Genomic DNA, 26,623 nt, shown 5'->3' with positions numbered 1-26,623 from the left:
AAGAGGTGGTTGGTTAACTCCTTTGCCGGACCTTCATATTATGGCCATTAATTTGTCAGGTTAACACCTTCGTCTGCCACCTGTATTGCCCTATTCTCCCTGACATAATCCATTCCAACAGTGATGATCTCATTGTTTTTCTCATAACCTCCTAATTCCTCATATCCTTGGAAGCCTCACTTGTGACTCTTCCATCCTAGAAAAGCTTCTCTATTCTGTATTCTCAACAGTTGATAAACTGTTTTTCATTCCAACTGTATCCTTCACATCTGGTACCAGGAAGGTGGATAATTCACTCAAGATACAATGTCTCATCTAACTGTAAAGACCAAACCAATTACAAAAATTAATAAAATTAAGAATTACATATTAAGTGCCACTAAATTATCATTCAGAGGAAGCAGAGATGAATAGAAGCAAGGAGCAAATGAAAGTCAAGCACACAGCACTGCAGGCTGAGAAGCGAGCAAAGAAAATGAACCCTTAGTGTCTGTAATCAGAGCATCTTGTCCTAAATGAAAAAGGTGCAGGTGGGGGGGAAATGTGCTCCTTAGTTAGAGAAGGTAGGTTACAGAGGGTCTTGGTGACCAGTAGGAACTTAGGCTCATAAAATGATGACTTGTGGCTACAGATGAGTCAGGGCCAGTGTGGACTTGAGAGAGATGGTCGTGAGCAGAAATGGGGCTGTGGAACAGCCAGGTCAGGGCTGCTAGTGGAGCACAAACAGGTAGCCAGGGGCAGGCCGTCAGGAGTTACAAAGGAAGCAGAAGTTGAGGCATCAAGTTTATAATGAAAGAGTTAAACAGCAATTAAAACTGTTTGGTCCCAACAGGACCAAACACAGAAGAGCAGGAGGAAATGGAATCGGGCCAAATGATAACTGCTCCTGATCATCCCAACTCCAGCCTCAAGACAACATCGAAAGACACCAAAGCACTATTTTTTTTAACATTTTAACTTTCTTTTATTATGGTGATATATAGAAAGCATAAAATTAACCATTTTAACCACCTGTAAGTGTACAGTTCTGAGGCATTAAGTACACTCACAATGCTGGGCAACTGTCACCAACATCCACCTCTAGAACTCTCACATTTTCCCAAAGTGAAATTCCATACCCACCAGAAGTAGTCTCCACTTCCCCCTCCTCCAACCTGTAAAATCACCATTCTACTTTTTGTCTCTATGAATCTGACTGGTCTAGAGATCTCCTATAAGTGGGATCATACAGTGTTTGTCCTTCTGTGATGGGTTGACAGAAGTATTATTATCTATCAAATAGTTTTACAAAACTGTGTTTTTAAAAGTTTGTAAGATAATTTTGATCATAATATATGAACTTGGAATGTCACACATACCAGGAGAAACAGGAGTAGCAGGGGAAAAGCGAGCATTTTTTTTAAGTTGTGTATTCCAATAGTTCACATCAGTTCTGATAAGTACACAGTCCACACAACTGATTTAGATTAAACTGGGCCATAGAAAGAGAAGCAAGACAGAGTGGTGGGTAAAGCAGGGCTATGAAATCAGACACACTTGGGCTCCAATGATGTTCCACCACTTACTGGTCCTGAGGAAAAGTATTTTTTTAATCTTTCTAATGCTCATTTTCAGCATATCTAAAAGGGTGATAACAAATCTTTCTTTAGAGGGTTGTTATAAAAATAAAGTCAGGGCATGTGGTATTGTGCCTGTCATACAAGTGCTCAATAAATGATAGCTATCACTGTTTATTCCCTGCATTTAAGCAGGCATTTTCTTATATCAGCCACTTTTTAAAAAGTATCATTTAATCACAACTAAAGTCTCACTTATTGTAAGTACAGAGCACTACACATATCAATAATTCTACTAAAAAGTGCAACTGGAAAACAGAGGATCAGTTCAGTAGTATCAAGCTGACTTATTTTAACTGACTCATTTTAAAAAATGTACAAAGTTTCTAAGTCACTCTATAGGGCACAACCTTCAAAAGCACACTTAAGGAGCCCTCCTCCCGCTAGTTCATCTGAAGTGCGTGAAAAGGCAGGTGGAAGGCAGAACAGCTGGTAAACACAGTAACAACCCCTCACATGTCACCCCTAGGTCTCCCGCAACTTACTAAGCCTGTGAAGCTTTTCTCATATAACATCTATTAACAGCCTGTACCCCTAGTGTCCCACAGTAGTCTACTGGAAATGCGGTTTTATCATACATTTTAAAATGCTAATAATCTCTTATTGTCAAAATTCCTCAGATCACAAGGCTCCCCTGGAGAGGGAGCACGAGGTGGTGAGAAGAGAGCCCAGATGTAGGCGAGGTCTTGGTGACGCCCAGGTGTTCACCTCAGTATTCACGCCTGGCCAGATGGAGAGGACCAGTGAGGAGAGGTGGCAACACATAAAATACACTAGTGTAAAGGGTTAAATGAGGCCCCCAAACTCACACACATGAGAAATTCGACAATGTTTAATGTGCACCTGCGAAGTGTCAGCAGCTGAGATGACACACAGAGCAGGACGGGGCAAGAATAAAAAGCCCCTAAGATCCTAAAGATTCTTACAAGATACAAAAATTGAGTTTACTCCTTGGGCTCAGCCACAGCTGTAGCAAAAAATCCCCTGGTGTAACGGTGTTTCCCTTTCATCATCTCCCTCCCTTCTGAAGTCAAAGAAACAAAGCCACTTAACAGCCACAAACTTTTTGAAGAGGCAAAAAATGGAAGTTACTTTTGACATTACTAAGTTTTACTCATTTAAAATTAGCTCTGACATTATCCTTGTGAAAGCTCTTAAAACCTCACAGGGCAAAGAGAGGCGTCCCACTCACATTTGCTCAACAGCTATTTCCTGAGTCACCTACTATGTGAGAGCTGGAAAGTTATTCCCCTGTTCAACTCCTGCACAAAATTAAAATCTTAAAAGATTCTCCTGTTTCAACTCCTGCAAACATTCAAATCTTAAAAATCTGCTCATTAACCAGCAGAGCCTAGATAACCAAAGGCCTCATCAACGAGGACCAGGTAGCAAGACCCTGACAACCCCGCCCCAGAGGCTGCTCTGGACAGAGAACTCCAGGACTTCAATCTGTCACAAAAGTGTCATAGGAGACACCACTGACATGTTTTATAGACAGCACGTGACTCACAGAAACCTTATGGCTAGGGCTACTTTTATCAAAGCACTAACTTGGAATTTAGTAAAACATAAAGCACTTGTCAGGAAATAAAAATGCTTTTGGGAACAGCCCTCTATGCACTGTTTGAGTGGTTGAACATTTTCACAAATGTAGTCATAACTTTTTCCTTGCCCACCAGTAAATACTTTAACAATTTTCTTTGCTCATACTATTATTGGGACTTCCCTGATGGTTCAGTGGTAAAGAATCTGCCTTCCATTGCAGGGAAGGTGGGTTCGATCCCTGGTCAGGGAACTAAGATGCCATATGCTGTGGAGCAACTAAGCCCACATGCCAACTAGAGAGCCCGAGCGCCTCCACTACAGAAGACCACACACCTCAGTGAAGACCCAGCACAGACAAAACAAAATAAAATAAAAAATAATTATATTACTATTAATTTCAGTAACCCCATCTCTCCATTCTGAGAAAGGACCAATGAAAAAGGTAAACAAGGAGCCTGTGATTTGAACTTTGCTTCTAAGTTCCTCAGGTGCTGTTTAAGGATCGTGCTTACTGGTCCCTGGAAAACTCCAGAGTGCAGAGGAGCTTCACGTCAGAGGCCCTGCTAATAAAATCTAACCAGAGTGGAACTTCTCTATAACAACATTTCTTATTAGTGAAATTAAGTATAAGGCTGGTCTTTTTTTGGATCTGATCCGAAGAGATTTAATTAGCAAGGTACCACAAGGATCTCATTACAGCGGGGCTGGGCTCCAAGCCCTGCATCATAACACGCTTCCACCACGGCCGCAGCCCGGGAACATCCGTGGCTCCTACCCTGGGACTGCACTCGCAGCGTCCCAGAAAGCCTCTCAGATTTAGTTAATAATGTTGTTCATGATGGTGAACAAAACCAAATTAGACAAACAAATCCAGGCATTTAAACATTCTAATTCATGGCCTTCTGTCTATACATTTTCAAAGCCTCAGTGATTTATCTCCATTTTCGAAGTTTAACATCTCAACCATTTTAGTATACATAAAAGATAATTCCTATACCCTAGTAGAATATTCACCAGATGCCAGCATATAAGAATAGATGTTTTAAAAATATTTAGACTAATGACTATATAAGCTGCCTAAACATATGCCTTTTCATTCGGGACAGTTAAATATACATATGTACACACATATGAATCAGTGATGGCAGCAAACTTCCAACATGGTGATATGAAGGCAGCAAAGTGGGAACTTGCATTCCTGGAGCAGGAGGCTGGGACTTGGGATTAACCAGAGAAAAGTGTTTCTCGCTAACAGCAGTAGCTGCCTGTGGGATTTCAGCATGACAAATGCAGGGCTGACTCATGGGATCAATTATAAAGAAGCAACACTCGTGGCATTAAAAAGAACCCTGTGTTCTCATCACCTGTTAATACACATTTAAGAAGTCAGATGAGTCTCACTGATCGTTTTATTACCAAATCAATAGCCAAAGCTCTCCTCCCTCCCCCAAGCCTACATGTGAATTCCGTACTACAGACGCCTGTTTCCAATAACCTTTTTGTGATCTCTCATGAAATTCAACTATACAAATATTTTAAGAAACTATTCAAGTATTAAGTTAAAGCTGAATTATCAAGCTTTAATTTCTGATTATAAAAAGCAGCCATCCAACATCTACCAATGTTCATGATCTTGCTTTAAGTGGACTACTGGTCTTGGCTTAAAAAAAATTTTTTTTAATCACAATAAAATTGGAAGAACAAGGCAGCTGTAACTTACCCTCCCTCCTCCAAGCAGAATGTCATACCCTCTAAAAACCCTGCCCCCCCTTGAAGAGAAGCAGTGATCATCCCCATTTTAAAGCCATTCTCTATGACGTGCGATGGAAGCACAAGCAGCATTTGAGGTACTTACTGAATGTTTCTCCTGCTGGCCCATAACTCCATGGTTAGCTGGGATTGCTAGTGGTTTCATAATGAAGAAACATATGCTGGGCTGAATTTACACATCATGTAACAGTCTCTCATGGACAGCAAGTCACCCTTGACAGCAATGAATTAAAAGAAAAAAGAACAGAAAGCAAGAAGAAAAAAAAAAAAGGAGGAGGAGGAGAGTCAGCTGCAGTCTCAAGTCTCACTACCGGTAAGCTGAAAACCCTCACACTTGCGGACCAGAAAAGGGATCTGCCCGACCCTGCTGGTCTCCATTTTTATAACACAGAAACTCTAACCATCTCAAGCTATGGCGAGACCCAGGAAACCTTATCCAGCTTTCAGTCTTCCCCGAGAGCAAGATCATTTCTGAGGCTGAAGAACAAGAGGCAAAAGAAAAGGAGGAAAGAAAAAAAAAAAAAAAAGCTAAAATGGCTGACTGCACACAGACTCTCCTCCAAAAGGCTTCCTACAGAATGATATTAGGGTGGTGGAGGAACCAGTCTCCAGCATTCAGCCAAGCATTGTTAATACTCTTGTCTCATTTGCAATCACATGTACGGACCCCTCCGACCATGGAAAAAAGAAGAAAGAGGAAGAAAGAAAGAACCAGGGCAGAGCGTGTGAATCGGGACCTCCTCCCTGGCTGCCAGTGATGCTGACGGAGCAGTGACCAGTGATCTCTGTCCCACTCCACTAACCAAGTTTGCACAATTAATCTCAGCGGCATGACACTGATGGACATTTGATCTAATGATGTCTGTCCCTCACACTCAACACAACCATGACTGCCAGCAAGAGAGTCACTAACAGAAACACGGCACATGCACACACACACACAATCTCGAGAAGCAGGAGTCTGAATGCAATACACCAATATAATTACATTATTGTGCTTACTTTGGAGGACCATGGCTGCAGGCAGTTGGCATAGCAACGCACAAGGAAAGCCATTTCCTGGGTAGAGAGAAAGCTTCCTTTTCTAAATAAAAAATTCCTCTTAGGAAACAGGCGGCATTGCTGCTTCCTGCAGAAAGCAAGACACTGGAGTCTGTCTCTTAACCTGCAAGGCTCACAGTCAATGCAGTTCTAGTGATGTAAGTGGATTTCTCTCTCGCCCTCCCTCCCCTATATACACTGAAATATTCAGCTCAAACGGTACACACGTTTCTTAAGGCTCGCCCCCTCCTCTCCTTAACCATTTCACTCATTAAGGTAGCGATGGACAATTCAGATAAAGTAACGTGCTCTTGCCTGTGTTGTATCAGCAGCTGTAGGTTAAGCAAGTCTCAGAGGGGTGGAATCCATTGATTGCTGACTCCAAATAATATCACTGAAGACAGGGTGGGAAGGCAGAGCAAGGACTTACTTGAATAGCTTTGAACTAAAATATGATTTTTTTCACCAAGGTGAAGAAACAAGAATGGACGTGACCACTTTCCCCACCCTCAAATATCGCTGTGCTATAGCAAACCACCAAAAATTCACAGAATGCAAGCTCTGTATAAATTTAGAAGATGTGATTTTTCACAAACACCCATACACATGCGCGCGCGCACACAAACACATATAGTACCTTGCAAATAATATCAAAATAAACCTGCTCAGGATTTAAAAAAACACTTAAGAGGCAGAAGGTTGAAATTTAATAAGGTTGTATTATTCTGCCACAGACTCTGAACTCCACCCAGGTAAGTAGGTTATGTGAAAAGAAAGCATTATAGTGGACATCCTAATCTGGAAGCCCAGGTCCATTTCTCACAGTCACCTCTACCCATAAATGGCGTATATAACAGAAAATAAATACGGAACATCCAGCTGCTGGAACAGTTGACTTTGGAGCTGCTGGTGCCTGCTGACTCCTGCTTCCCTCTCTCCCTACCCAAGCCACACCCACAGCGCTTATCTTCTTTCCTCCCCTCACACGTGAAGGCGGCCGGGCCCCCCACATCTCTATTTTGGATCCCTCTCCCCAAGACATGCCCCGTTCACAGACTTCTTATATTATCCATTACCCCTTCTCTCCCACATATACTCAACCTCTCTCTCACCACTAGAGGTACTCCACACTGACTTTTGAACCAGTCAGGTCTCTCCCATCTCAAAAGCAAAACCAAACCTAGAAATCCTGCCGAGATCCGGCATTCTCCTGAGGTTACCAGGCTACTACTGTCTGATGGCTTCCCCACTTCACAACCTGACCTCTCAAGGAATCACCTGCTTTGGTTCCATCATCCCTCATCCCACTGCCCTCTTGATGGAGGACCGCCACGGTCCTGAGACACGACTGAGACAGTGGCAAGTCACCCTTAACACCCTCTCCACATCCAATCCACCACAATATCCCAGTAATGACGTTCTCTCTAAAACTCGGATTTCTCTTCCTCTCCGTCACTATCATCACACTCCAGTCATTACTTTTTTGCCTGGAAAACTGCAGAAGCCTCCTTAGGAAACTCCCTGGGTTCAGTTCGAACTTAATCCACTCAACCAGTTTAACAAATGACATCTGAGATATTTTAAAGACTAAAAGCTGGTCATTTCACCTGAATCCACTGAGCCCCCTTTTCCACATCAAGAAAACCCATGCCTTCCTACTGCTTTCTTGAAGAGGAAGAGGACCTTTTTGCACCCTATTTCCTCTGCCTTGACCTCTCTATCTGGACTGACTCCTACTCCACCCCTCACAACACCCGGGTGAAACGCCCTCAAGTTTACCATCATATTGTGGATCACTTCCCTGCCACGCTGTGACTTTACCCTTAATTATTTGAGCAGTTAGTATGTGCTTACCCTGCTACATGCCCTTGTCTATGAGGACTGGCATCATGCTTGCCTCTGTGCCCTGGTATTGCAGTGCACAGCATGCTACATGGTTTTTGAATGAATGAAATCCTCAGTGACTAGGAATGGACACTGACAAGATCATATTTGATCCTGTAAACCAGTCTCTATCAAAATACCAAATATCTTTCTATAACAGACAAATAAACTACTTAAAAGTAGTCAGTGCTGATATTTGACAAAGGAGAAAAAGGCAAGGCAATAGACCAAAGATAGTCTCTTCAACAAATGGTGCTGGAACAAATAGACATCCACACGCAAAATAATAATCTACAAACAGGCCTTACACTATCTACAAAAATTAACTCAAAATGGAACACAGACCTAAATGCAAAATGTAAAACTGTAAAACCCCTACAAGACAGGAAGAAATGACCCTGAGTACACTACTGCCTTTTTAGCCACAACGCCAAAGACATGATCCATGAAAGAAATAATAGATAAGCTGGACTTCCCTAAAATTAAAAACTTTGGCTCTTTAAAGAGACAATATTAAGAGAACTAGAAGACAAGCCACAGACGGGAAAAATATTTGCAAAAGACATCTGATAAAGGACTTGTCCAAAATGTACAAAGGACTCTTAAAACTCAACAATAACATAAAATTTGATTTTAAAATGGGCCAAAGACCTTAATAGAAACCTCATCAAGAAGATGTACACATGGCAATAAGGACATGAGAAGATGATCCATATCTTATATCATCAGGGAAATGCAAATCAAAACAACCATGAGATACTGCTACACACCTATTAGGATGGGCAAAATCCAGAACACTGGTAACAGCACCTCCACTGGTGAGGAGATGGAACAGCAGGAACTCTGAATCACTGTCGATAGGAAGGCAAAATGGTACGCCACTTTGGAAGGAAGTGTGGTTTCTAACAAAACTAAACATGCTTCTATCTGACGATCCAGCAACCCAGTCCTTGATATACACCAAAGCAGTGGAAGACATACGTCCACATGAAAACCTGCACACAGATATTTAAGCTATTATTCGTAAGTGCCAAAACTTGGAAACCACACCAAGATGTTCTTTAATAGACAAATGTACAAATAAACTGTAGTGTGTCAAGATAATGAAATATTATTCAACCCGAAAAAGCAACCAGCTATGAAGCCATGAAATGACATAGAGAAACATTAAGTGCATATTACTAAGTGAAAGTAGCCAATCTCAAAAGAGTACGTACAGTCCAACTATATGACATTCTGCAAAAGGCAAAACTACAGAGACAGTAAAAGATCAGGGGTTGCAGGTGGGAGTGACGGGGTGCAGCTAGAATGAAGAGGTAGTGCACAGAAGACTTTTAGGACAGAGAGGAGACTTTTAGGACAGAGAGGAGACTTTTAGGACAGAGAAAATACTCTGTATAATATTAAAATGATGGATACATTTCTCGCTATACATTTGTCCTAACCCATCTGCACAACATCAGGATTGAACCCTAAGGTAAGCTAAGGACTTTGCACGAATATGGTAGGCTCATCCTTGGTTTTAAAAAAGGATGTACCATTCTGGTGAGTAAGACTATGATCCATGGGAGAAGAGATACCTGTGAAATCTCTGTACCTTTTTCTCAATTTTTCTGTAAACCTAAAACTGCTCTAAAAAAATAAAACCTTGAAAGAAAAAAAGTAAAAGCTAGAAGCAAACCAAGTGTGAATGAATGAATGTATATATAAAGTATGGCATAATTTATACATATGATGGGATATTCAGTCTTAAAAAGACCAAGATTCTTCACAAGCTACAGCAAGGATAAACCCTGAAGATACTAGGCTAAGCAAATAATTGAGTCACATAAAGACAAACACTGTATGATTCCACTTATATGAAGCACCCAGAATAATTAACTTCATAATCAGAAAGGAGAATGGTTGTTGTGAGGCACTGGGAGAAGGGAGAAATGAGGAGTTATGTTCAAAGGGTACAGAGTTTCAGTTTGGTAAGAGGAAAGCATTCTAGAAATGGATGATTATGGTTGCATAACAAGATGAATGTACTTAATGCTACTGAACTATACACTTAAAAATGGTTAAAATGATCAATTTAAACATTATGTGTATTTTACTACTACTATTACTACCACTACCACCACTACTACTACTACACACACACACAAACACACACACACACACACACACCCACAGAAAGTCAACGTCAACTCAAGAACTAAATGATCAAGTTACACGACGTTCACCATCTAGCCCATGTCCCACAGGTTCCGATGACAGAAGCCCCTCTCCAAGATTAAGTCAAATAACCACCATGCTGATGGCAGCCGACCTCAGGAAGAAAGTTTCACATTGCTCGTTCTGGCGGAAAAACCTGTCACTTCTCCTAAGGAGGAAACTAATCTCATCGGGGACCCTGGTAGATGAAGTCAGAATCACACATCCTCAGACACTGGATGCCTTTTTGTGCTAAGACTGCTGTGATTTCTCTCCCAAGCTGGCTCCACACCTACAACCTCCACATTTTGAAAAACACACGATGGCAGTGCTGAAATTCTACTATCCATACTACCTTGCACACAGAAATTTAATTACACCAGGTTATGATATGCCAAACAGAAAACATGAAGGTTTAAGAGAACACAGTATTACAGATTTTACACAAATAAGAAAAAAATCACATGTAGGCTGAATTTAGTTATACTTACCCTATTTCTTAACCATCAAGGTTTAGCAAATAGCACTCAGTAGATTCAGCTACTGAAAAGGGACCACGTAACAACTTTCTGCCTGTGTTGAGAACGTCTGTGTGTGTGCATGCTTAGTCATGTCTGACTCTTTGTGACTCCATGAACTGTGGCCTGCCAAGCTCCTCTGTCCATAGAATTTTCCAGGCAAGAATACTGGAGTGGGTTGCCATTTCCTTCTCCAGGGGCTCTTCCTGACCCAGGATTGAACCCATGAACCCACGTTTCCTATGTCTCTTGTACTGGCAGACAGATTCTTTACCGCTGAGCCACACCAGTAACAATGACCCGAAAGATAGAGATTACATACACATCAAGAAATCTCTTAATGTACTATCACATTCACTTATACTTTTTTCTACCTAAAGTATTCCCTTTTAATTACTATAAAGTTGAGAAAAATGGTCTGCTCTTCTCAGTAATTATTAACCACATTTAGGATTAATATGCATTTATTTATTTATAATATCTACAGTTCTTATCCATAGATCTCCAAGTGCTTTACAAACATTTAATTAAGCTTGGTCAAAACCCAAGGGAAACAATAAAATAATGTATTCATCTTTCACAGAAAAATAAAGTGTGTAAGATTACACAGTTAGCAGTTTAGAAACTACGTTTCTAATATCATTTATTTTACTTATCCACTATCCTACGGTCATTTTTTTTTTCTCTCTTCTCCCTTCCTCAGAGGAAAAACTACAGAGGTTGGAGAAAATCTGCTGGAAAGGAAGGGAGAATTTATTCTTCGACATTGGAAACATAAAATTTTTTAATGTTTTAATGTTTTAATGTTTTTTAATGTTTTTATGTTTTTCTAATGTTTTATTATCAAAGAAATGACATTTTAACATGCTATTTTCTATATGACCACACCAAATCCATAACCCACCAAGCCAAAGCAAAACTGTGCTAGGTATGGTCAAAGATTCCCTTCTCTTTTCCTAAACCCAATATATCCCATTAGTATTATGATTTCTTTCTTGAAAAAAAAAGAAAGAAATATTCATTTCACATAATCTAGTCCACCTTTGGGTAAACTTCAGACAGGTGCCACACACACATCCTCCTCACAGAGGGAATTTGGGCTACAATTTTTTATTTCTTCTACTTTGACCAATAAGAAGGAACTTCAGGTTCTTTGCTTAAAATAATTCATGAAATAAAATGAGAGCTATCGACACTATGACTGACGTAGTAACTGTTGAGTAAATATCTGAGTTTAGTTTAATGCAGGCTTTAGAAATACTTGGAACCATTACTTGACTTAGCACTTATTATCAGCTGCTGCTGCTGCTAAGTCGCTTTAGTCGTGTCTGACTCTGTGCGACCCCATAGACGGCAGCCCACCAGGCTCCCCTGTCCCTGGGATTCTCTAGGCAAGAACACTGGAGTGGATTGTCATTTCCTTCTCCAATGCATAAAAGTGAAAAGTGAAAGTGAAGTCACTCAGTCATGTCCGACTCTTCACGACCCCATGGACTATAGCCCATCAGGCTCCTCTGTCCATGGGATTTTCCAGGCAAGAGTACTGGAGTGGGGTGCCATCTCCTCTCCTTTTATTATTAGAAAGAACCTAATTATTAGTTCAAAAAAGATACATGCTCAAGCCAGATATACTTTCAAGATATATTCAAAGAAATCTTTAGGCAATGTCTTTCTTTCACCAAAAGGTATCTGACAACAAACTACATATGCTGAATCTGACTCATAATTGAAAAACTAATTAACCAATCTGTAATAAATAAACTATTTACATGGATCATGATAGAAGAGAAAGATTAAAAGATGGCATGAAATGGAAAGTTCCCTGGCAGTCACACATTTAGGACTCAGCACTTTCACTGCCACGGCAGGGGTTCAACCTCTGGTCAGGGAACCAAGATGCTGCAAGCTGCACAGCACGGCCTAAAAAAAAATGGCATGTGGCATGAAATGAAGACATGCAGAAAAATGAAAAAAATAAAGAAGTCTGTAAGCGAGTAAGAAATTCCAACACACAGAATGGGGCTTTTCAAAATGCACTTATTTGAAAAATGAACAGACTTCAACAGCTGATTTCATAAAGCTTACCTCATTTTCTAGAACCTATTTTAAGAAAAGACCAGACTTCATCTCAAATTGCTGAAGTTCAAAGGCAGAATCCTTGTAACTGTAATCATTTCACTGCTTTTTCTAAGGACAAGGCCTCAAAGTGGGCTCCTGACTGCAGTATTTCATAGAACAACACTACTCCAAATATAAATGGCAATTATTATCTTTATTAGTAATTTGGCATGCAACCTATTCCATTATGATTAGTATGTTTGCATGAGCACAATACATTGCTAATTATCTATTCTATTCAACAAAAGGAGAAATACTGACCACAAACTGGAATGTAAATTAGTTGAAGCCAGGGACCACACAGCATTTTATCCGTCTGATATGTTAATGATAAATTATGTTTTATCTCTACTACATAACACATAGTAATTGTTTAAATGAAGAATGGATGCATGATTCCACTTAAACTTTTTCAAAAGTAACCTGTGAAATGTTATTGGATTGACCAAGAAGTTCATTCATGCTGTTCATGGGGTCGCAAAGAGTTGGACACAACTTAGTGACTGAAAACAACAAAGGGTGTTCAGTTTTAAGTAAAAAATAAAAGACATGTTTTCCATTTTCACCAAGAACCGTATTGAACAATGTATTCCTCGAACGAATGGACTTTCGGGGCAACCCAGTATTATACCAGCTGTAAAATGAGGAAATATAAGACACAGGATAGCTGAGCAACCAAAAAATATGTCCAACTTGCTAAATGACAAAATTAGGTGTTTTAATTAACTTGACAGGTGAAAAGAGTAGATGAAAACCAGCAAGTCTAAATTCAACAGCTTAAAATGTATACCATCCAAATGTCATTCATACAAGTATTAACATACAATAGGGAAGATCAGGCTAGAGGAACAAATCATGGCAGGGTAGGAGGTGGCAAAGGTTATCTGCAAAAGTGAGCTCCACAATGTCTAGAAACCCTAATATAATCTCAAGTTACATTATCAGACATATAAGGCGCATGGTGGGGACACAGTAAGGTCTGCTGTCGCCAGGATAGGAGAAGATGAAGTTGCACAACTTCATGTAACTGACAGCAACCCATTCTAGACATCAGGAGAGATACTGAGTAACTTATCACATTCGAATAGCAGAAAATCCAGACGCTAAGGTGTTGGAGAAGTTACAGTAAGTTAGGAATGTTTAACCTAGATGAGAGGCTGAACAAAGCAGGGTGTTCTGAAGCACAGTTACAGGAAAATGGAATATGAATATTTAATTGTGCTGCTTTAAGAGCTATCTAGAACCTTCAAGAAGCCTAAACTAAGATTATAGAGAGGCAGATTTCAGCTAAGCATGAGGAAAAATTCTGAATAATAAGGCTTTTCCTACAATAAACAATAACTGGTATGATTTACAAAACTCTTTGTACCAAGCAGTAGTGTGCAATTTTGACACATTATGTATGGAATCTCACAAATATTAATGCTAAGTGTAATTATTAATAAAAATATAATAAAAGCAAAGGATGAATATCAGTGATTACATAGGAAAAAAATAAATTGTATTAAGTGGTTTGCTGGCAGATTTCTAAAATCCTTTTAGGTTCTTGGCTGTTCCCAAACATTAGCTAGTAGCAAGATGGGGATGATAAGAAGAGACAGATAATAAGATAGAGAAGACCATCTGAATGAAAATGAATCTATCATGGGATAAGATTTCCTGGTGGCAACTTTTCCTTTATTCTGAGATCTTTGTCCTCCTACTTTGGCAGCTGTGAAGGAAACATTAAAATGTCCTTACTTTAAAAAAAAAATTATAGTGATAATTGGACAATAGTTTAAAGGTTTTCTTGTTAACATCCCTTAATCTGTAAATTAAATGCTGTCAAACCTAGAAAAACATAAGTAAAAGGTGTTTCTCTTAATGGTAGCAATAATTTGAATTATTAAAAGCTGTATATAACTAGACATCAGTTTTATAGAAGGCACAATATTCTTAAATACTACCAAAACACTACCAATATTTTCTCATACACAAGTAATTTTGTGGCAGTGTTTTTATCTCTAAAAGAATCATTATTTTTAGACAGTTGTGAACTGTTTTGGTTCATTAGAAAGTCATACTTTTTACAAAAGATCTTTAAGAAAGATTTGGCTTAAGTGGATCTAACTTTTAAAATACACTAATTAATCACACAGTCATCCTTTGTTATGAAATGGTACTAGTTGCCAGTGAAAACCCACTTCTGTATTAGAATGAAGCTGCTACTGCTGCTGCTAAGTCGCGTCAGTCATGTCCGACTCTGTGCAACCCCATAGACGGCAGCCCACCAGGCTCCGCCATCCCTGGAATTCTCCAGGCAAAAACGCAGGAGTGGGTTGCCATTTCCTTCTCCAATGCATGAAAGTGAAAAGTGCAAGTGAAGTCGCTCAGTCATGTCCAACTCTTAGTGACCCCATGGACTACAGCCCACCAGGCTCCTCCATCCAAGGGATTTTCCAGGCAAGAGTATTGGAGTGGGTTGCCACTGCCTTCTCTGGCTAAATAGCAGGGGGTGGGGTTGGGGGTGGGCGGGGTGGGGGTGGGGGCAGGCCAGAAATGTTTTGCTTTACTAATGAGAGATGCATGGTTCAAAAAGGGAAAACATCTAATTGCAACAGCAACAACAACAACAACAAAAACTGATGAATCAACCAGCACTTACAGCAGTGGATATTCTTGTTGCTGCTATTCAATCATTTCTGACTCTTTGAGACCCCATGGACTGCAGCATGCCAAGGTCCTCTGTCCTTCACTATCTCCCTGAGTTTGCTCAAAGTCATGAACATTGAGTCACTGATACTATCTTAACTATCTCATTCTCTGCCGCCCCTTCTCCTTTGGCCTTCCATCTTTCCCAGCATCAAGGTCTTTTCCAATGAGTCGGCTCTTCGCATCAGGTGGCCAAAGTATTGGAGCTTCAGCCTCAGCTACAGTGGACTTTCTATGCTCTAGTCTATTTCTTTTAAAGGTACTTAAACTGTAGGCATCTAAGGTGGTTGAAGTATTTGAGACATATCTTTTAGATCAAATTTAAAATTTAAAAGCAATATATGTTAAATTCAGGGACAGAAAAGACCTATGTCTTTGTTCGACTCTATCTGTGTGACCATGAACACTGAGCACATTACCTGACGCCTCTGGCCTTAGAATGGTTATCTCCTAACAGTGGAGACACCATCACCAAGCTTTCAAAACAGCAGAAAGATAGAGAAAATATGTGAAAAAACACCCAGTCGATGGACTGTGCTGGTGGTAGAGATGATAGACTCCTATCATTGGCGGGCAGTGCAGGGGGCATGGATTCAATTCCTGGCCCCAGAAAATCCCACATGCCTTGGAGCTACTAAGCCTGTGCACCATGACTACTGAGCCTGTGTTGAGCATTCAAGTCACAATTACTGAAGCCCTCATGCCCCAGAGCTGCACACCACAACAACTGAGCTTCCGTGCTGCAATTGAGAAAGCCTGTGTACCTAGAGCCTGTGCTGCACAACAGAAGAAGCCACTACAGAGATAAGCTCGCTCACTGCAACTAGAAAGTAGTTCCACTCTACACAACTAGAGAAAGCCTGCACACAGTGCAACCAAAACTTAATTAAGTAATCAGGAAAAAAAACACCCAGCTGACTGGTGTATGTCATAAGTATCCAATAAGGGTCAACTTTATTCCTTCCAAGAAATTCGAAAAATTCATTGGCACTCAAGGTTTGGACAACCCATTAATTAATGTTATACAGATGGCATATATCCTTGTGTAGAACTGTCAATGCAAGTGGACCTATGATGTCTCTCCTAGTAATGTTAACTCATGCTAATTCTGGGAATTTGACCCAAAGACCTCAGTACAAAACCACAATACTGCTGAGGGCCTACTAAACAGCATATATGTGGTGCAAAAGGTATACAATAGCATAAGAGATACTATCTGCTTCTGAAGCCTCTGCTGACTCTGCAGGAAATTTAATTTTTAACAAACAATTTCATTTTTTAAAACCTATTTTCAAATAAATATCAGTATGTATAAGTTTTTATAATGGTTCAATAATCTTCACTCTACAAGAAAATAACAGTATTTCTGGAAGGCAGAATTCATCAATGGACTTCATGACCAGGAATAGAACTGTGACTGCCTGTCTGATGTAATTAAATATATTCCAGACAGGAAATGCTTCCAAGTTAATTTGCCTGGAAAATAATTAAATATAGAAGAGATGGTCTCAATATAGAAGATATTTTAGGTGCCACAGAAATTCTTTAAATGTCCCCTTGAAAAAGAAGCCAGCCTCCCAATATGACCAGGGGAGCCTAAGATGACAATATTCAATTTTCCTTTCCATAAATAAATGAATAAACAAACAAAGCCCAAACCACACATCTACTTTCTTCCTCTCCTTAAAAACTCAAAACACAGAGTACCTATTCATATTTTAGTTGTACTATGAAATTTTCAATTACTACCAGGCAGATATCTTTAAAGAAAAATATCATAATATTTAATTGTACATATCAATATCAGGTGACTACAACTGTTAGAACTACTCACAACTGGCCAGATGAATTGGCCACATTCATGGACAATTATATCTCTTGATCGTACCACACAGTAGCAGTTCACGGTATTAACACATAAACATAAATCTTATCATGAAACACTAAACAGAGTAAGTAGCATTCACTCATTCATTCTACACTTGACCTCCAAGACAAACTGGGATAGGACAGGAAAAAAGAAATCAGAAAGAAGAAATGACCCTCAGAAATCATCCTGATTAGTAAACAGTGTGGTGGACATAAGCAAAATGTACAGTGTGTCATATGAAATGCTTACTAAAAGACCGCCTTGGAGCAAATGTATAAGAAAACCTATTTTTCTTGATGGCGTGTTATTTTATAGGCAATGTTTTTTCAAGGAGGTGAAGCAAACAACAAACAAAAAATCTGCTGGGCCAAAATTTTAAAACACACAATTCAATCCAGTGGACTTTTTAAAGATAAAACCCAGAACTAATAAAATATTAATATTATACATTCAGCTATTTAAAAAAAAGAATGAAATAATGCCATTTGCAGCAGCATGGATGCAACTAGAGATTATCATACTAAGTGAAGTGAGTCAGACAGAGATAGACAATTACCATATGGTATCACTTTTATGTGGAGTCTAAAAATGACACTGAATCTATCTATGAAACAGAAACAGAATCAAAACATAGAGAATAGACTTGCGGTTGCCAAGAGGGAGGAGGGAAGGACTGGGAGTTTGAGATTAGCAGCTGCAAACTAGTATATACAGTGGCAGTCCTCAGTCTTCTTGGCACCAGAGAGTGGTTTTATGGAAGACAAGTTTTCCATGGACTGATGGGGCTGGAGCGGGGTGGCAGGGGGGGATGGTTTCAGGAGGTGGTGAGTGGGGTGGTTTTGGAATGATTCAAGCGCATTATATTTCTTATGCACTTTATTTCTACTATTATTAGATTGTAATATATAATGAAATTATACAGTTGTCACTTGCCACTCACTGATAGGGTTTTGATGTAGGTCTGCAAGCAACTGATTTATAACTGTCTCTGTGAGGTCAAATCTCTCTGCTAATGATCATCTGTATTTGCAGCCACTCCCCAGCGCTAGCATCACCACCTCAGCTCCACCTCAGGTCCTCAGACATTAGATTTTCATAAGGAGCACACAACCTAGATCCCTCGCATGCACAGTTCACGTTAGGGTTCATAATCCTATGAGAATCTAATGCTGCCGCTGACCTGACAGAAGGCGGAGCTCAGACGGTAACGTGAGCAACGGGGAGCAGCTGTAAACACAGGCGAAGCGGCACTGGCTCAACTGCCGCTCACCTCCTGCCGTGCAGCTGGGTTCCTAACAGGCCACTGGTAGCAATCTATCGGAGGAGGCAATGGCACCCACTCCAGTACTCTTGCCTGGAAAATCCCGTGGACGGAGGAGTCTGGTGGGCTGCAGTCCATGGGGTTGCCAAGAGTCAGACACAACTGAGCGACTTCACTTTTACTTTTCACGTTCATGCACTGGAGAAGGAAATGGCAACCCACTCCAGTGTTCTTGCCTAGAGAATCGCAGGGATGGGGGAGCCTGGTGGGCTGCCGTCTATAAGGTCGCACAGAGTGGGACACGACTGAAGCGACTCAGCAGCAGCAGCAGCAATCTATGGCCTGGGGGGTTGGGGACCCCTGATACACGGGATGGATAAACAAAAAGGTCTTACTGTACAACACAGGGAACAATATTCAATATCCTGTGATAAATCATAATGGAAAAGAATATGAAAAAGAATGTATATATATATGTATGTGTAACTGAGTCACTTTGCTGTACAACAGAAATTAACACAACATTGTAAATTCAACTATACTTATATAAAAAATAAACTTAAAAAATATTATACAAACTACTAGAAAGCATGGTATTTACAATAAAGGGAAAAAGGCAATAAGGAAGAAAGTGGGACCGTCAGCTAAAGGGGAAATTTCTCTAAGCGAGAAGCGATGCAGGAATCTACAGTGACCAGTGACCCTATAGGGAATGCACATGTAGAAAGACACTCCAGCTCTTACCAGGGCAAACCCACCATCTCAAAGCCAGGAGCAGGAAAAACTTCCAGCCCCTTCCCAAAGACAGTGCTATCCTTTCAGACATCTTGCCGGAGCAGATGACTGCTGAATTGCATTGAATTAGAGCACAACCATGAGATGCAAACCACACGTTGTGAAGACAAAGGAAACTAGCCACAGGTGTCTTACCATAAGCAGGACGAGCAGAAAAGAGTGAAGATGGCATACTGATGTAGACCAAAAAAGAAAAAGGAAGCCAGTAAGAAAAGAAAAAAAAGAAGAAATACTCAAACTAGAGGATAAAAACAGAATCCTAGAAAACTAGTAAGAAATTTTGAGAAGTTTTAAATACACTGCTAGGTACTGTTTATTTATTTTTCACTATCAAACTGAAACAATCTGTAATAGATTATCCTGGACATTAAGTATTAATCACCCAAAGGAGGGTGATGAAACTATTCCTGGTGATTATCTTTTTCTGAGGGTATGCGAGTGGTTAGGGACACCAAACACTAGTTTATTGACATTATCATAAGACCAAAAATTCAAGTTTTAAAGGTGATCTAATGACACTACCATTACAATACCATGTTTTCATACCACACAAATGTTTGCACTAAAATTTTAAGTATTTTATAATTTCACATAATGGCTCATAATCATTTAATAAGGAAGAGGAGTCACAGAACTTTCTGAGGAGACCCCAAAATAAAATTCCTAAGGAGAAAAATGCTCTAAATGAGAAATGCTAAATAAATAAAGTAAAAAACATCTACCTTTAAAGATTACTTTGGGGTTTCCCTGGTGGCTCAGTTGGTAAAGAATCTGCCTGCAATGCAGGAGACCCGGGTTTGATCCCTGGGTCGGGAACATCCCCTGGAGGAGGGCATGGCAACCCACTCCAATATTCTTGCCTGGAAAATCCAGGCAAAACAGAGGAGCATGGTGGGCTCCAGTCCATAGGATTGCCAAGAGTCGGACGCGATTGAGTGATTAACACTTTCACTTTTACACAGTAACTACAAAATGGATTGTTGGCAACCATCCACTACAATTAATATATTTAAAACAATTATTTAATGTGAAACATTTTTAAATTCCGATTCCACTCCAAGTTAGCTTGGGACCTTTCCATTTTCTCCTAGAATCTGTAAGGGGATTAAGGAAGAAGGAAAAAGAGGTAAGGGGAAGAATTTCACAGGAAACGAGGACAGGCAGCCTCGCAGGTGTACAGTCTAACGGCACTGCTCTCAGAAGGGCCCTGCACTTGGTTTTTCATGAAAACTAATTTTATGTGAAAGAAGATAAAACGGACAAGCTGGGGTTACTCAAAATTGGGTACTTGGCCCATATTTTCTTGTAAGTGAACAAACCGAGCTTGTCAACCTGAGGAAAATGGCTTATAGCACTTTGCCAAGGATAAAATTTTAGCTTTCAAGTAAAAATTAGACGTTGGGAAAACACACCCAATACCATAAGCTTTACAGCTTCCCAATAATTAAAGCCTTTTAAAATAAGACTGGTAGTGATATTAACAAACATGATATTTTTCAAAATATTGTATAACATGCCAAAATTCAGAAGACCTAAATTTAACGACCAGTGCGTGATATTATAAAATCACACATGAGTAGAAAGACCTATTCCATGTGTCAGTAAGGACAACGAGTTTTAAAAGTTTATTGACAGGGTGTTATATTCCTCATGGCAATGAACCTTTGAGGAACTACCACTTGTCAAATTTTGATGGAGTGTAACAGTAAAATTATTTGAAGAAGCTGTTAAAACTTTCCTCCCTTTCCATACTTTATATACTTTAACCCAAAGAACACATCACAACGGACTGAAAACAGAAGCAGGTATGAGAATCCAAAGGTCTCCCATTAGGCCAGACATTAAACAGATTCACAAAACTATGAAACACCACCACTCTTCTTGTGTTTTTTTTTCTGTTTTGTAAAATACAGTCATCTTTCACTTAAAAAAAACCTTAAAATGGGTTTATTATGTTTAGCCAACAAACACATATTTTTAAGTTTTTCAGTTTCAACTTCTAACATGCCAAGAAATGATATAGATAACTCATATAAACAAAAGCTGATGGAGCCCTCAGAAAGTTTTAAGAGTGTAAAGAAAGGAGTCCTCGGATGGGGAAGTTTGACAACTGCTGCTCTGAGAGATGAACCAGAAAATAATCAGCCTCTTAGTTCTTTTTTTTTTAATCCGGTTGTCAGCTGTCCTTACATTCCTTGAAGACAAAATCCAGTAAGATCCTACCTCAGCTGAACTTCTAAACACTCAACCCACTTGCAGGAACACTAGCTGCCCATACTCTCCCAATGGAACTAAAGTCAGTCCCAAAAGTTAGGCAAACTTTTGCACCAAGGAGCAATATAAAGACTGAAGTACTTGTTAAGAATGTCCATTATTCAGCCTGGATAGGAGGGGAGATTGGGGAAGAATAGAGACACAAATATTTTTGGCTGAGTTGTTCACCTGAATCTATCACAACAATGCTAATTAGCTATACTCCAACACAAATGTTCAATTTAAAAAAAAAAAAAACTGTGAACACAGATGCAAAAAATTTAAACAAAATTTGAGAAAGTTAAACTCATGCTGAAAGGATAATGTGTCATAATCAAGTGCCTTTTACCCTAGGAACTCAGGGATGGGTTAACAATGGAAAAACAATATTTTACAGTAAGTATAAATGGAGTATAACCTTTAAAACCAGTGAATCACTACACTGTATACCTGTAATATGTAATACTGTACATGAACTATACATCAATAAAGTAAAAATTCATCCTCGGAAAAAAAAAAAAGAATGCCCATTATTGTCAAGGGCATCAGTATCACCAAGAATATCACTGAGGCCCAAGCATTCTCTGCATTAGAGAATTGGGATGTGCTTATTTCAGAATTAACAAATGGCAACATGGTCTTTTTCCTAATAACATTTCTGAGTGTTCTGAAATTCCTGATAATTCAAACAAGTTTTTGAAGATTCAGTTTAAAATTCTGTATAAAGAAATAGATAGAAAGTAGAAGTAAACAAATCAACTTATTTTAAGATTTTAACCTATCTTCTGACACTCCTAAATGCCTTCTGCTGCTGCTGCTAAGTAGCTTCGGTCGTGTCCGACTCTGTGCGACCCCTGTACCAAAACCACGGGTGACCAATTAACACTATCTTCACAGATATCTGAGTTAAGAGTCAAGACAGCCCGAATACTTTCTTTCTCATCTTCATATTTTTCCCTTCCAAATTATCCCATCGTTTACTGCAATTACCAATTCATTTTTCAGATCCAGACCACTCTGAGGTCACATCATTTCTCCTCTAGGCTAGCAGTTCTAAACCCCATCTCACACCCAACCACAACCAATATTACACTTGAGAAAGAGAGAGGAAGACACAGGAAAAATAAAGACTACTGGCTCCATACTAGGTCCATAAGGAACTGTTCTAATACAAACAACTGTTCAGTATGGCTTTCTTCCCCAATAAATTCCATAATTATTTTTTTCCAAAATATCTTAAAGTTGTTTTTCAGCCTACATGTAATTTAAACAATCACCAAGGCTGAAAGGTACATCTGTTAATTGAGTATGCTCAAGTCAGTCATTACTACTGATACTCTTAACACCACTGAATTGTATACTTAAAATGGTTAAGGTGGTGCATTTAGTGTTACATATTTTTTATAAAACAAGGAAAAAAAAGTTAAATAGGTGAACTGTGTGGCATACGAATTCTAACTCAATAAAGCTGTAATTTTTTTAAATCAGTAAGTTTGTTCCTAGTTTTTGTAAAAGAAAGGGAAAAAAGTTTCCTACTGAGATATAATCACAATTTTTTTGAGAGGATAAGGAGGAAAATTTATATACATAGAAACATACAAAATCTAGTAGGTGTTTAAAAACTATTTTAATATGAATCATTAATATTTTCATTTTACAAGTAATGTCAACCTAACACCCATACATTGAATCACATGCTAGAGTTTCTCCCAGAGGTCAGTCAACAATACCTTTTAACACAAAGGTATTTCAAGTCAATGATGTTTTAACACAAGATTCAAAATCAAAAAAGAACATTTCTAGTACCCAAATGTTGCAAATAGTGAAAACAAACAACTTAGAATGGATAACTTAATCCATTCAGTACTGGTAGGAAAGGTTAATTCAGCACTGGTAGGAAATAGGTCTGAATATCACAGTAGATTTTTCCAAAGAAAAAAGACATTTTTCAAATCAGCATGTAACACTGCAAAATCTCATGACAAAAAATTAAATAAATAAAAAAAGGAAAGAAAATATCACATAAGAGATGAAATGGCTGAAGATGAAAGGACCTTTGCTGTTGAAACTGAAAGCTAAATTTTAGCCAAGTATATTTACAACATGAACAAGCACAGAGAGCCACCAGTGTTCACAATTTGAGGCAGGACAAAGTGGCAGTGATCTTTCTGACAAATAAATTGCTTGAAATATTGCATGACTTGCTACACAACACCCTTATTACTTTCAATTTCCAAGTGCAACCAAAAGATGGGTCCAATTATGACATCAATACAAGCTTTCTTTCAGAATGGAATGAAAGAACAGTAAATCCCAGTGGCCACGGGAGTTCTGCAGCAGCGATGATGTCATATATAAAAATAGACATCCTCTAACAGAAGCTGAAACTTGTGTAAACAGCATGCTGCACACCACTCTCCACCACCTTGCATGCATGAATTTGCAATGCCTGCTGTTAACAGCGCAAAATAAACCATTTCATGTTTTACACCACTTCCTGATTTACATTTCAACTTCTAAACAGACTCGATAGGATAATTTCTCAATCTGTATAAATTAAATCAGCATAAATACCTGATTATAACTGCAAGAAAGAGAAACGGTCCCCCTAAAGCAAGGAGACTGAGACCACCGCAGCAGCTTTCAGAGGCTGCATTTTGCCAGGAATGCAGTGCATACGGCACAGTGCTGTTATGTCCACTATTGTTCAGAGACCTTTCCACAGGGAGCTTTCTGCAGGGTTTTAAAATGCAACATGATCCAGGTGAGGAGGGGTGAGTAAACCGGCTGAAAATAAGCATGAAAAACAAAGGGTACGCTGGACACTTCTCTTTAAAAAAGTCTTTGAAGTAAATGTAAAATATAAGGCATGCACACAGCAAATAATATCTACCAGAACGTATGGGGGTTTTTTTTGTGGGAGTGTATCTATCACTCCTCTCTAACAGTCTATGCACATCCCCTCTTTTCATTCTTCACTCCCCAATTCTGTTTTCACATTTACTTTTATTGGGCTTTTGGGGATGAAAGAAGAGTTTCCTTTGAGCCAAGATAGTAAGGCCATTCAAGAAGCCATACCTGATTCCTCAAGAAGCCTGGTTTTTGAGCCTGCACAGTATCTGAATTCCCTTCAATTTTAGCTGCCCATTGATTTATCTGTATTCTGTGTGAGACTGTAAAATCAATGAGGGGAGACTCTGTCTGTCCTGTACACCTTTATGGCCATGGAGTCCGGCACAACCTTGAAGTAAGGTGAATACTTATTAAATATTCATTAATGAATAAAAATTTATAAATGAAAATACTAACTGAGCTTTCCTCTGTATGATACAAGAAATACAACACACAGATTTTCTGAAACTCCATCCTACTGTAATTCAGAGAGGTACTGATGACTAAATTGAAAACAAAGTCTTTAGATTCAATTAAGCAAACAAACACTTGATGAAAGATGCAGAATAAAACTACTCAAATAATTAACAAGTTTTCCTATACTTGAATAATTTCTTTATATGGATATAAACAAATGGTGAATATCATCATATGAACAAATTTGTCAAGTGAGATATGAACTGATTGTTAGAAGTTAAAATCCTAAGGCCTAGATATTCCAGGAAATTTAGTAGATACACAAGTCACTGGTACTCAACACATGTTCTTACTGATAAGTAGCATATACTGGCTTAAAGTAGGAAGACCTCAGTAAGAAACTAAATAAGTGACAAAGCAAAGCCATGACATGAGGGAAAATATTGTCTATTTCTAACACAAGAACAACAGCTCCAGTCAAAAAGTCTAGAGTCAAATAAACGTGTACAATCACACGAACACTGTAATTTTTTCATGATTCAATATCTGCTTTATAATTAATCTACCAAGAAGTCCTTAACTGAAGATGAAACCAACCTAAATCTTATCACTTAAAAAAATCTACTTCAGAGATATGTAAGATAAATATAACCTAGGAATGATTCTATAACCATTAGAAGAAACAGACTTGTCTTATATTATTATGAAGAATAAGCTTATTAAAAATAGGACTCATTTTTATAAGGCTTATTACATTGGTGCTACCTGTTAGATATTGTCTTATCTGTGACTATAATAAAAAAATTAATCCCATAATGTTTTATAATATTACATTGTATTCAACTTGGATTATATTAATTTTATGAAGTATTGTTATTACTTTTGTATACTTACACTAAGAACTTTAAAATAAGCCTAATCCACTGAAAAATTCAATATATAATTATTAAACAGTGCCTTGAAGAATATATTCCCACTGTAGAGAAGGATTACTAACAGAATTTGTGGGAGATACTTCTTTCTATAACTGATGAGTGAAAGTCACCCAGTCGTGTCCGACTCTTTTGAGACTCTGTATAGCCTCTGGTACTCTCCAGGTCAGAATACTGGAGTGGGTAGCTGCTCCCTTCTCCAGAGAATCCTCCCATCCCAGGGACAGAACCCAGGTCTCCTGCATTCCAGGCAGATTCTTTAACCAGCTGAGCCATTGGGGAAGCCCAAGAATACTGGGGTGGGTTGCCTATCCCATTTTCCAGGGGCTCTTCCTGACCCAGGAATCAAACCGGGGTCTCCTGCATTGCATGAGAATTCTTTACCAGCTGAGGTACCAGGAAAGCCTGGAAGCTATGACCAATGGGTTCTCGTTATTTCAAAAATTTTTCATTGATCAAGACTTTGTAAGTTTCATGTTATATTGTGTTTGAATCCTAATTCAAATTAGTATGAAGTAAAGCCACATTTGGGGAGTTAAGTAGGAGTAGGGGTGGGAAGTCAATAAGAATCTCAAAGTCTGGAAAGCATCTAATTATGCAACCAGCCCAGGAAGGCGGCAAAGGTAGGAACCATCGTATGTACCAGTTGGTACATATAAACTCCACACTGTAGACAGGACAAGCTTTCTTTAGTCTTCAGTCTAATATCTCTGTATAATATATATTTGTTTTAATAAAATAAAACATAAGAATGCATTTAAGAGCCTGTAGGCTTCCCTGGTGGTCCAGTGGTTAAGAATCTGCCTGCCAATGTAGGGGAC

General features: G+C 39.0%; 1 protein-coding gene across 6 annotated transcripts in view; it reads right to left on the bottom strand.

Annotated features, from left to right (window-relative positions):
* RAPGEF2 (Rap guanine nucleotide exchange factor 2) overlaps positions 1-26,623 on the bottom strand; it is a 262,810-nt gene that overhangs the window by 89,335 nt on the left and 146,852 nt on the right. For 2 of the 6 annotated variants that reach the window (XM_018061495.1, XM_018061496.1), the window contains exon 1: positions 5,017-5,076. The exons of 3 other annotated variants lie outside the window; for them this stretch is intronic. In XM_018061495.1, the coding sequence (XP_017916984.1) occupies positions 5,017-5,076 (60 nt within the window). Of the gene's footprint in view, positions 1-5,016; positions 5,570-26,623 lie in introns of those variants that run through there. One more of the 6 variants, XM_018061494.1, reaches the window with a different exon arrangement.

Source organism: Capra hircus, chromosome 17 (assembly GCF_001704415.2).
Source record: "Capra hircus breed San Clemente chromosome 17, ASM170441v1, whole genome shotgun sequence".
NCBI classification, from domain to species: Eukaryota; Metazoa; Chordata; class Mammalia; order Artiodactyla; family Bovidae; genus Capra; species Capra hircus.
This window is presented reverse-complemented; position numbering and strand designations above follow the sequence as displayed.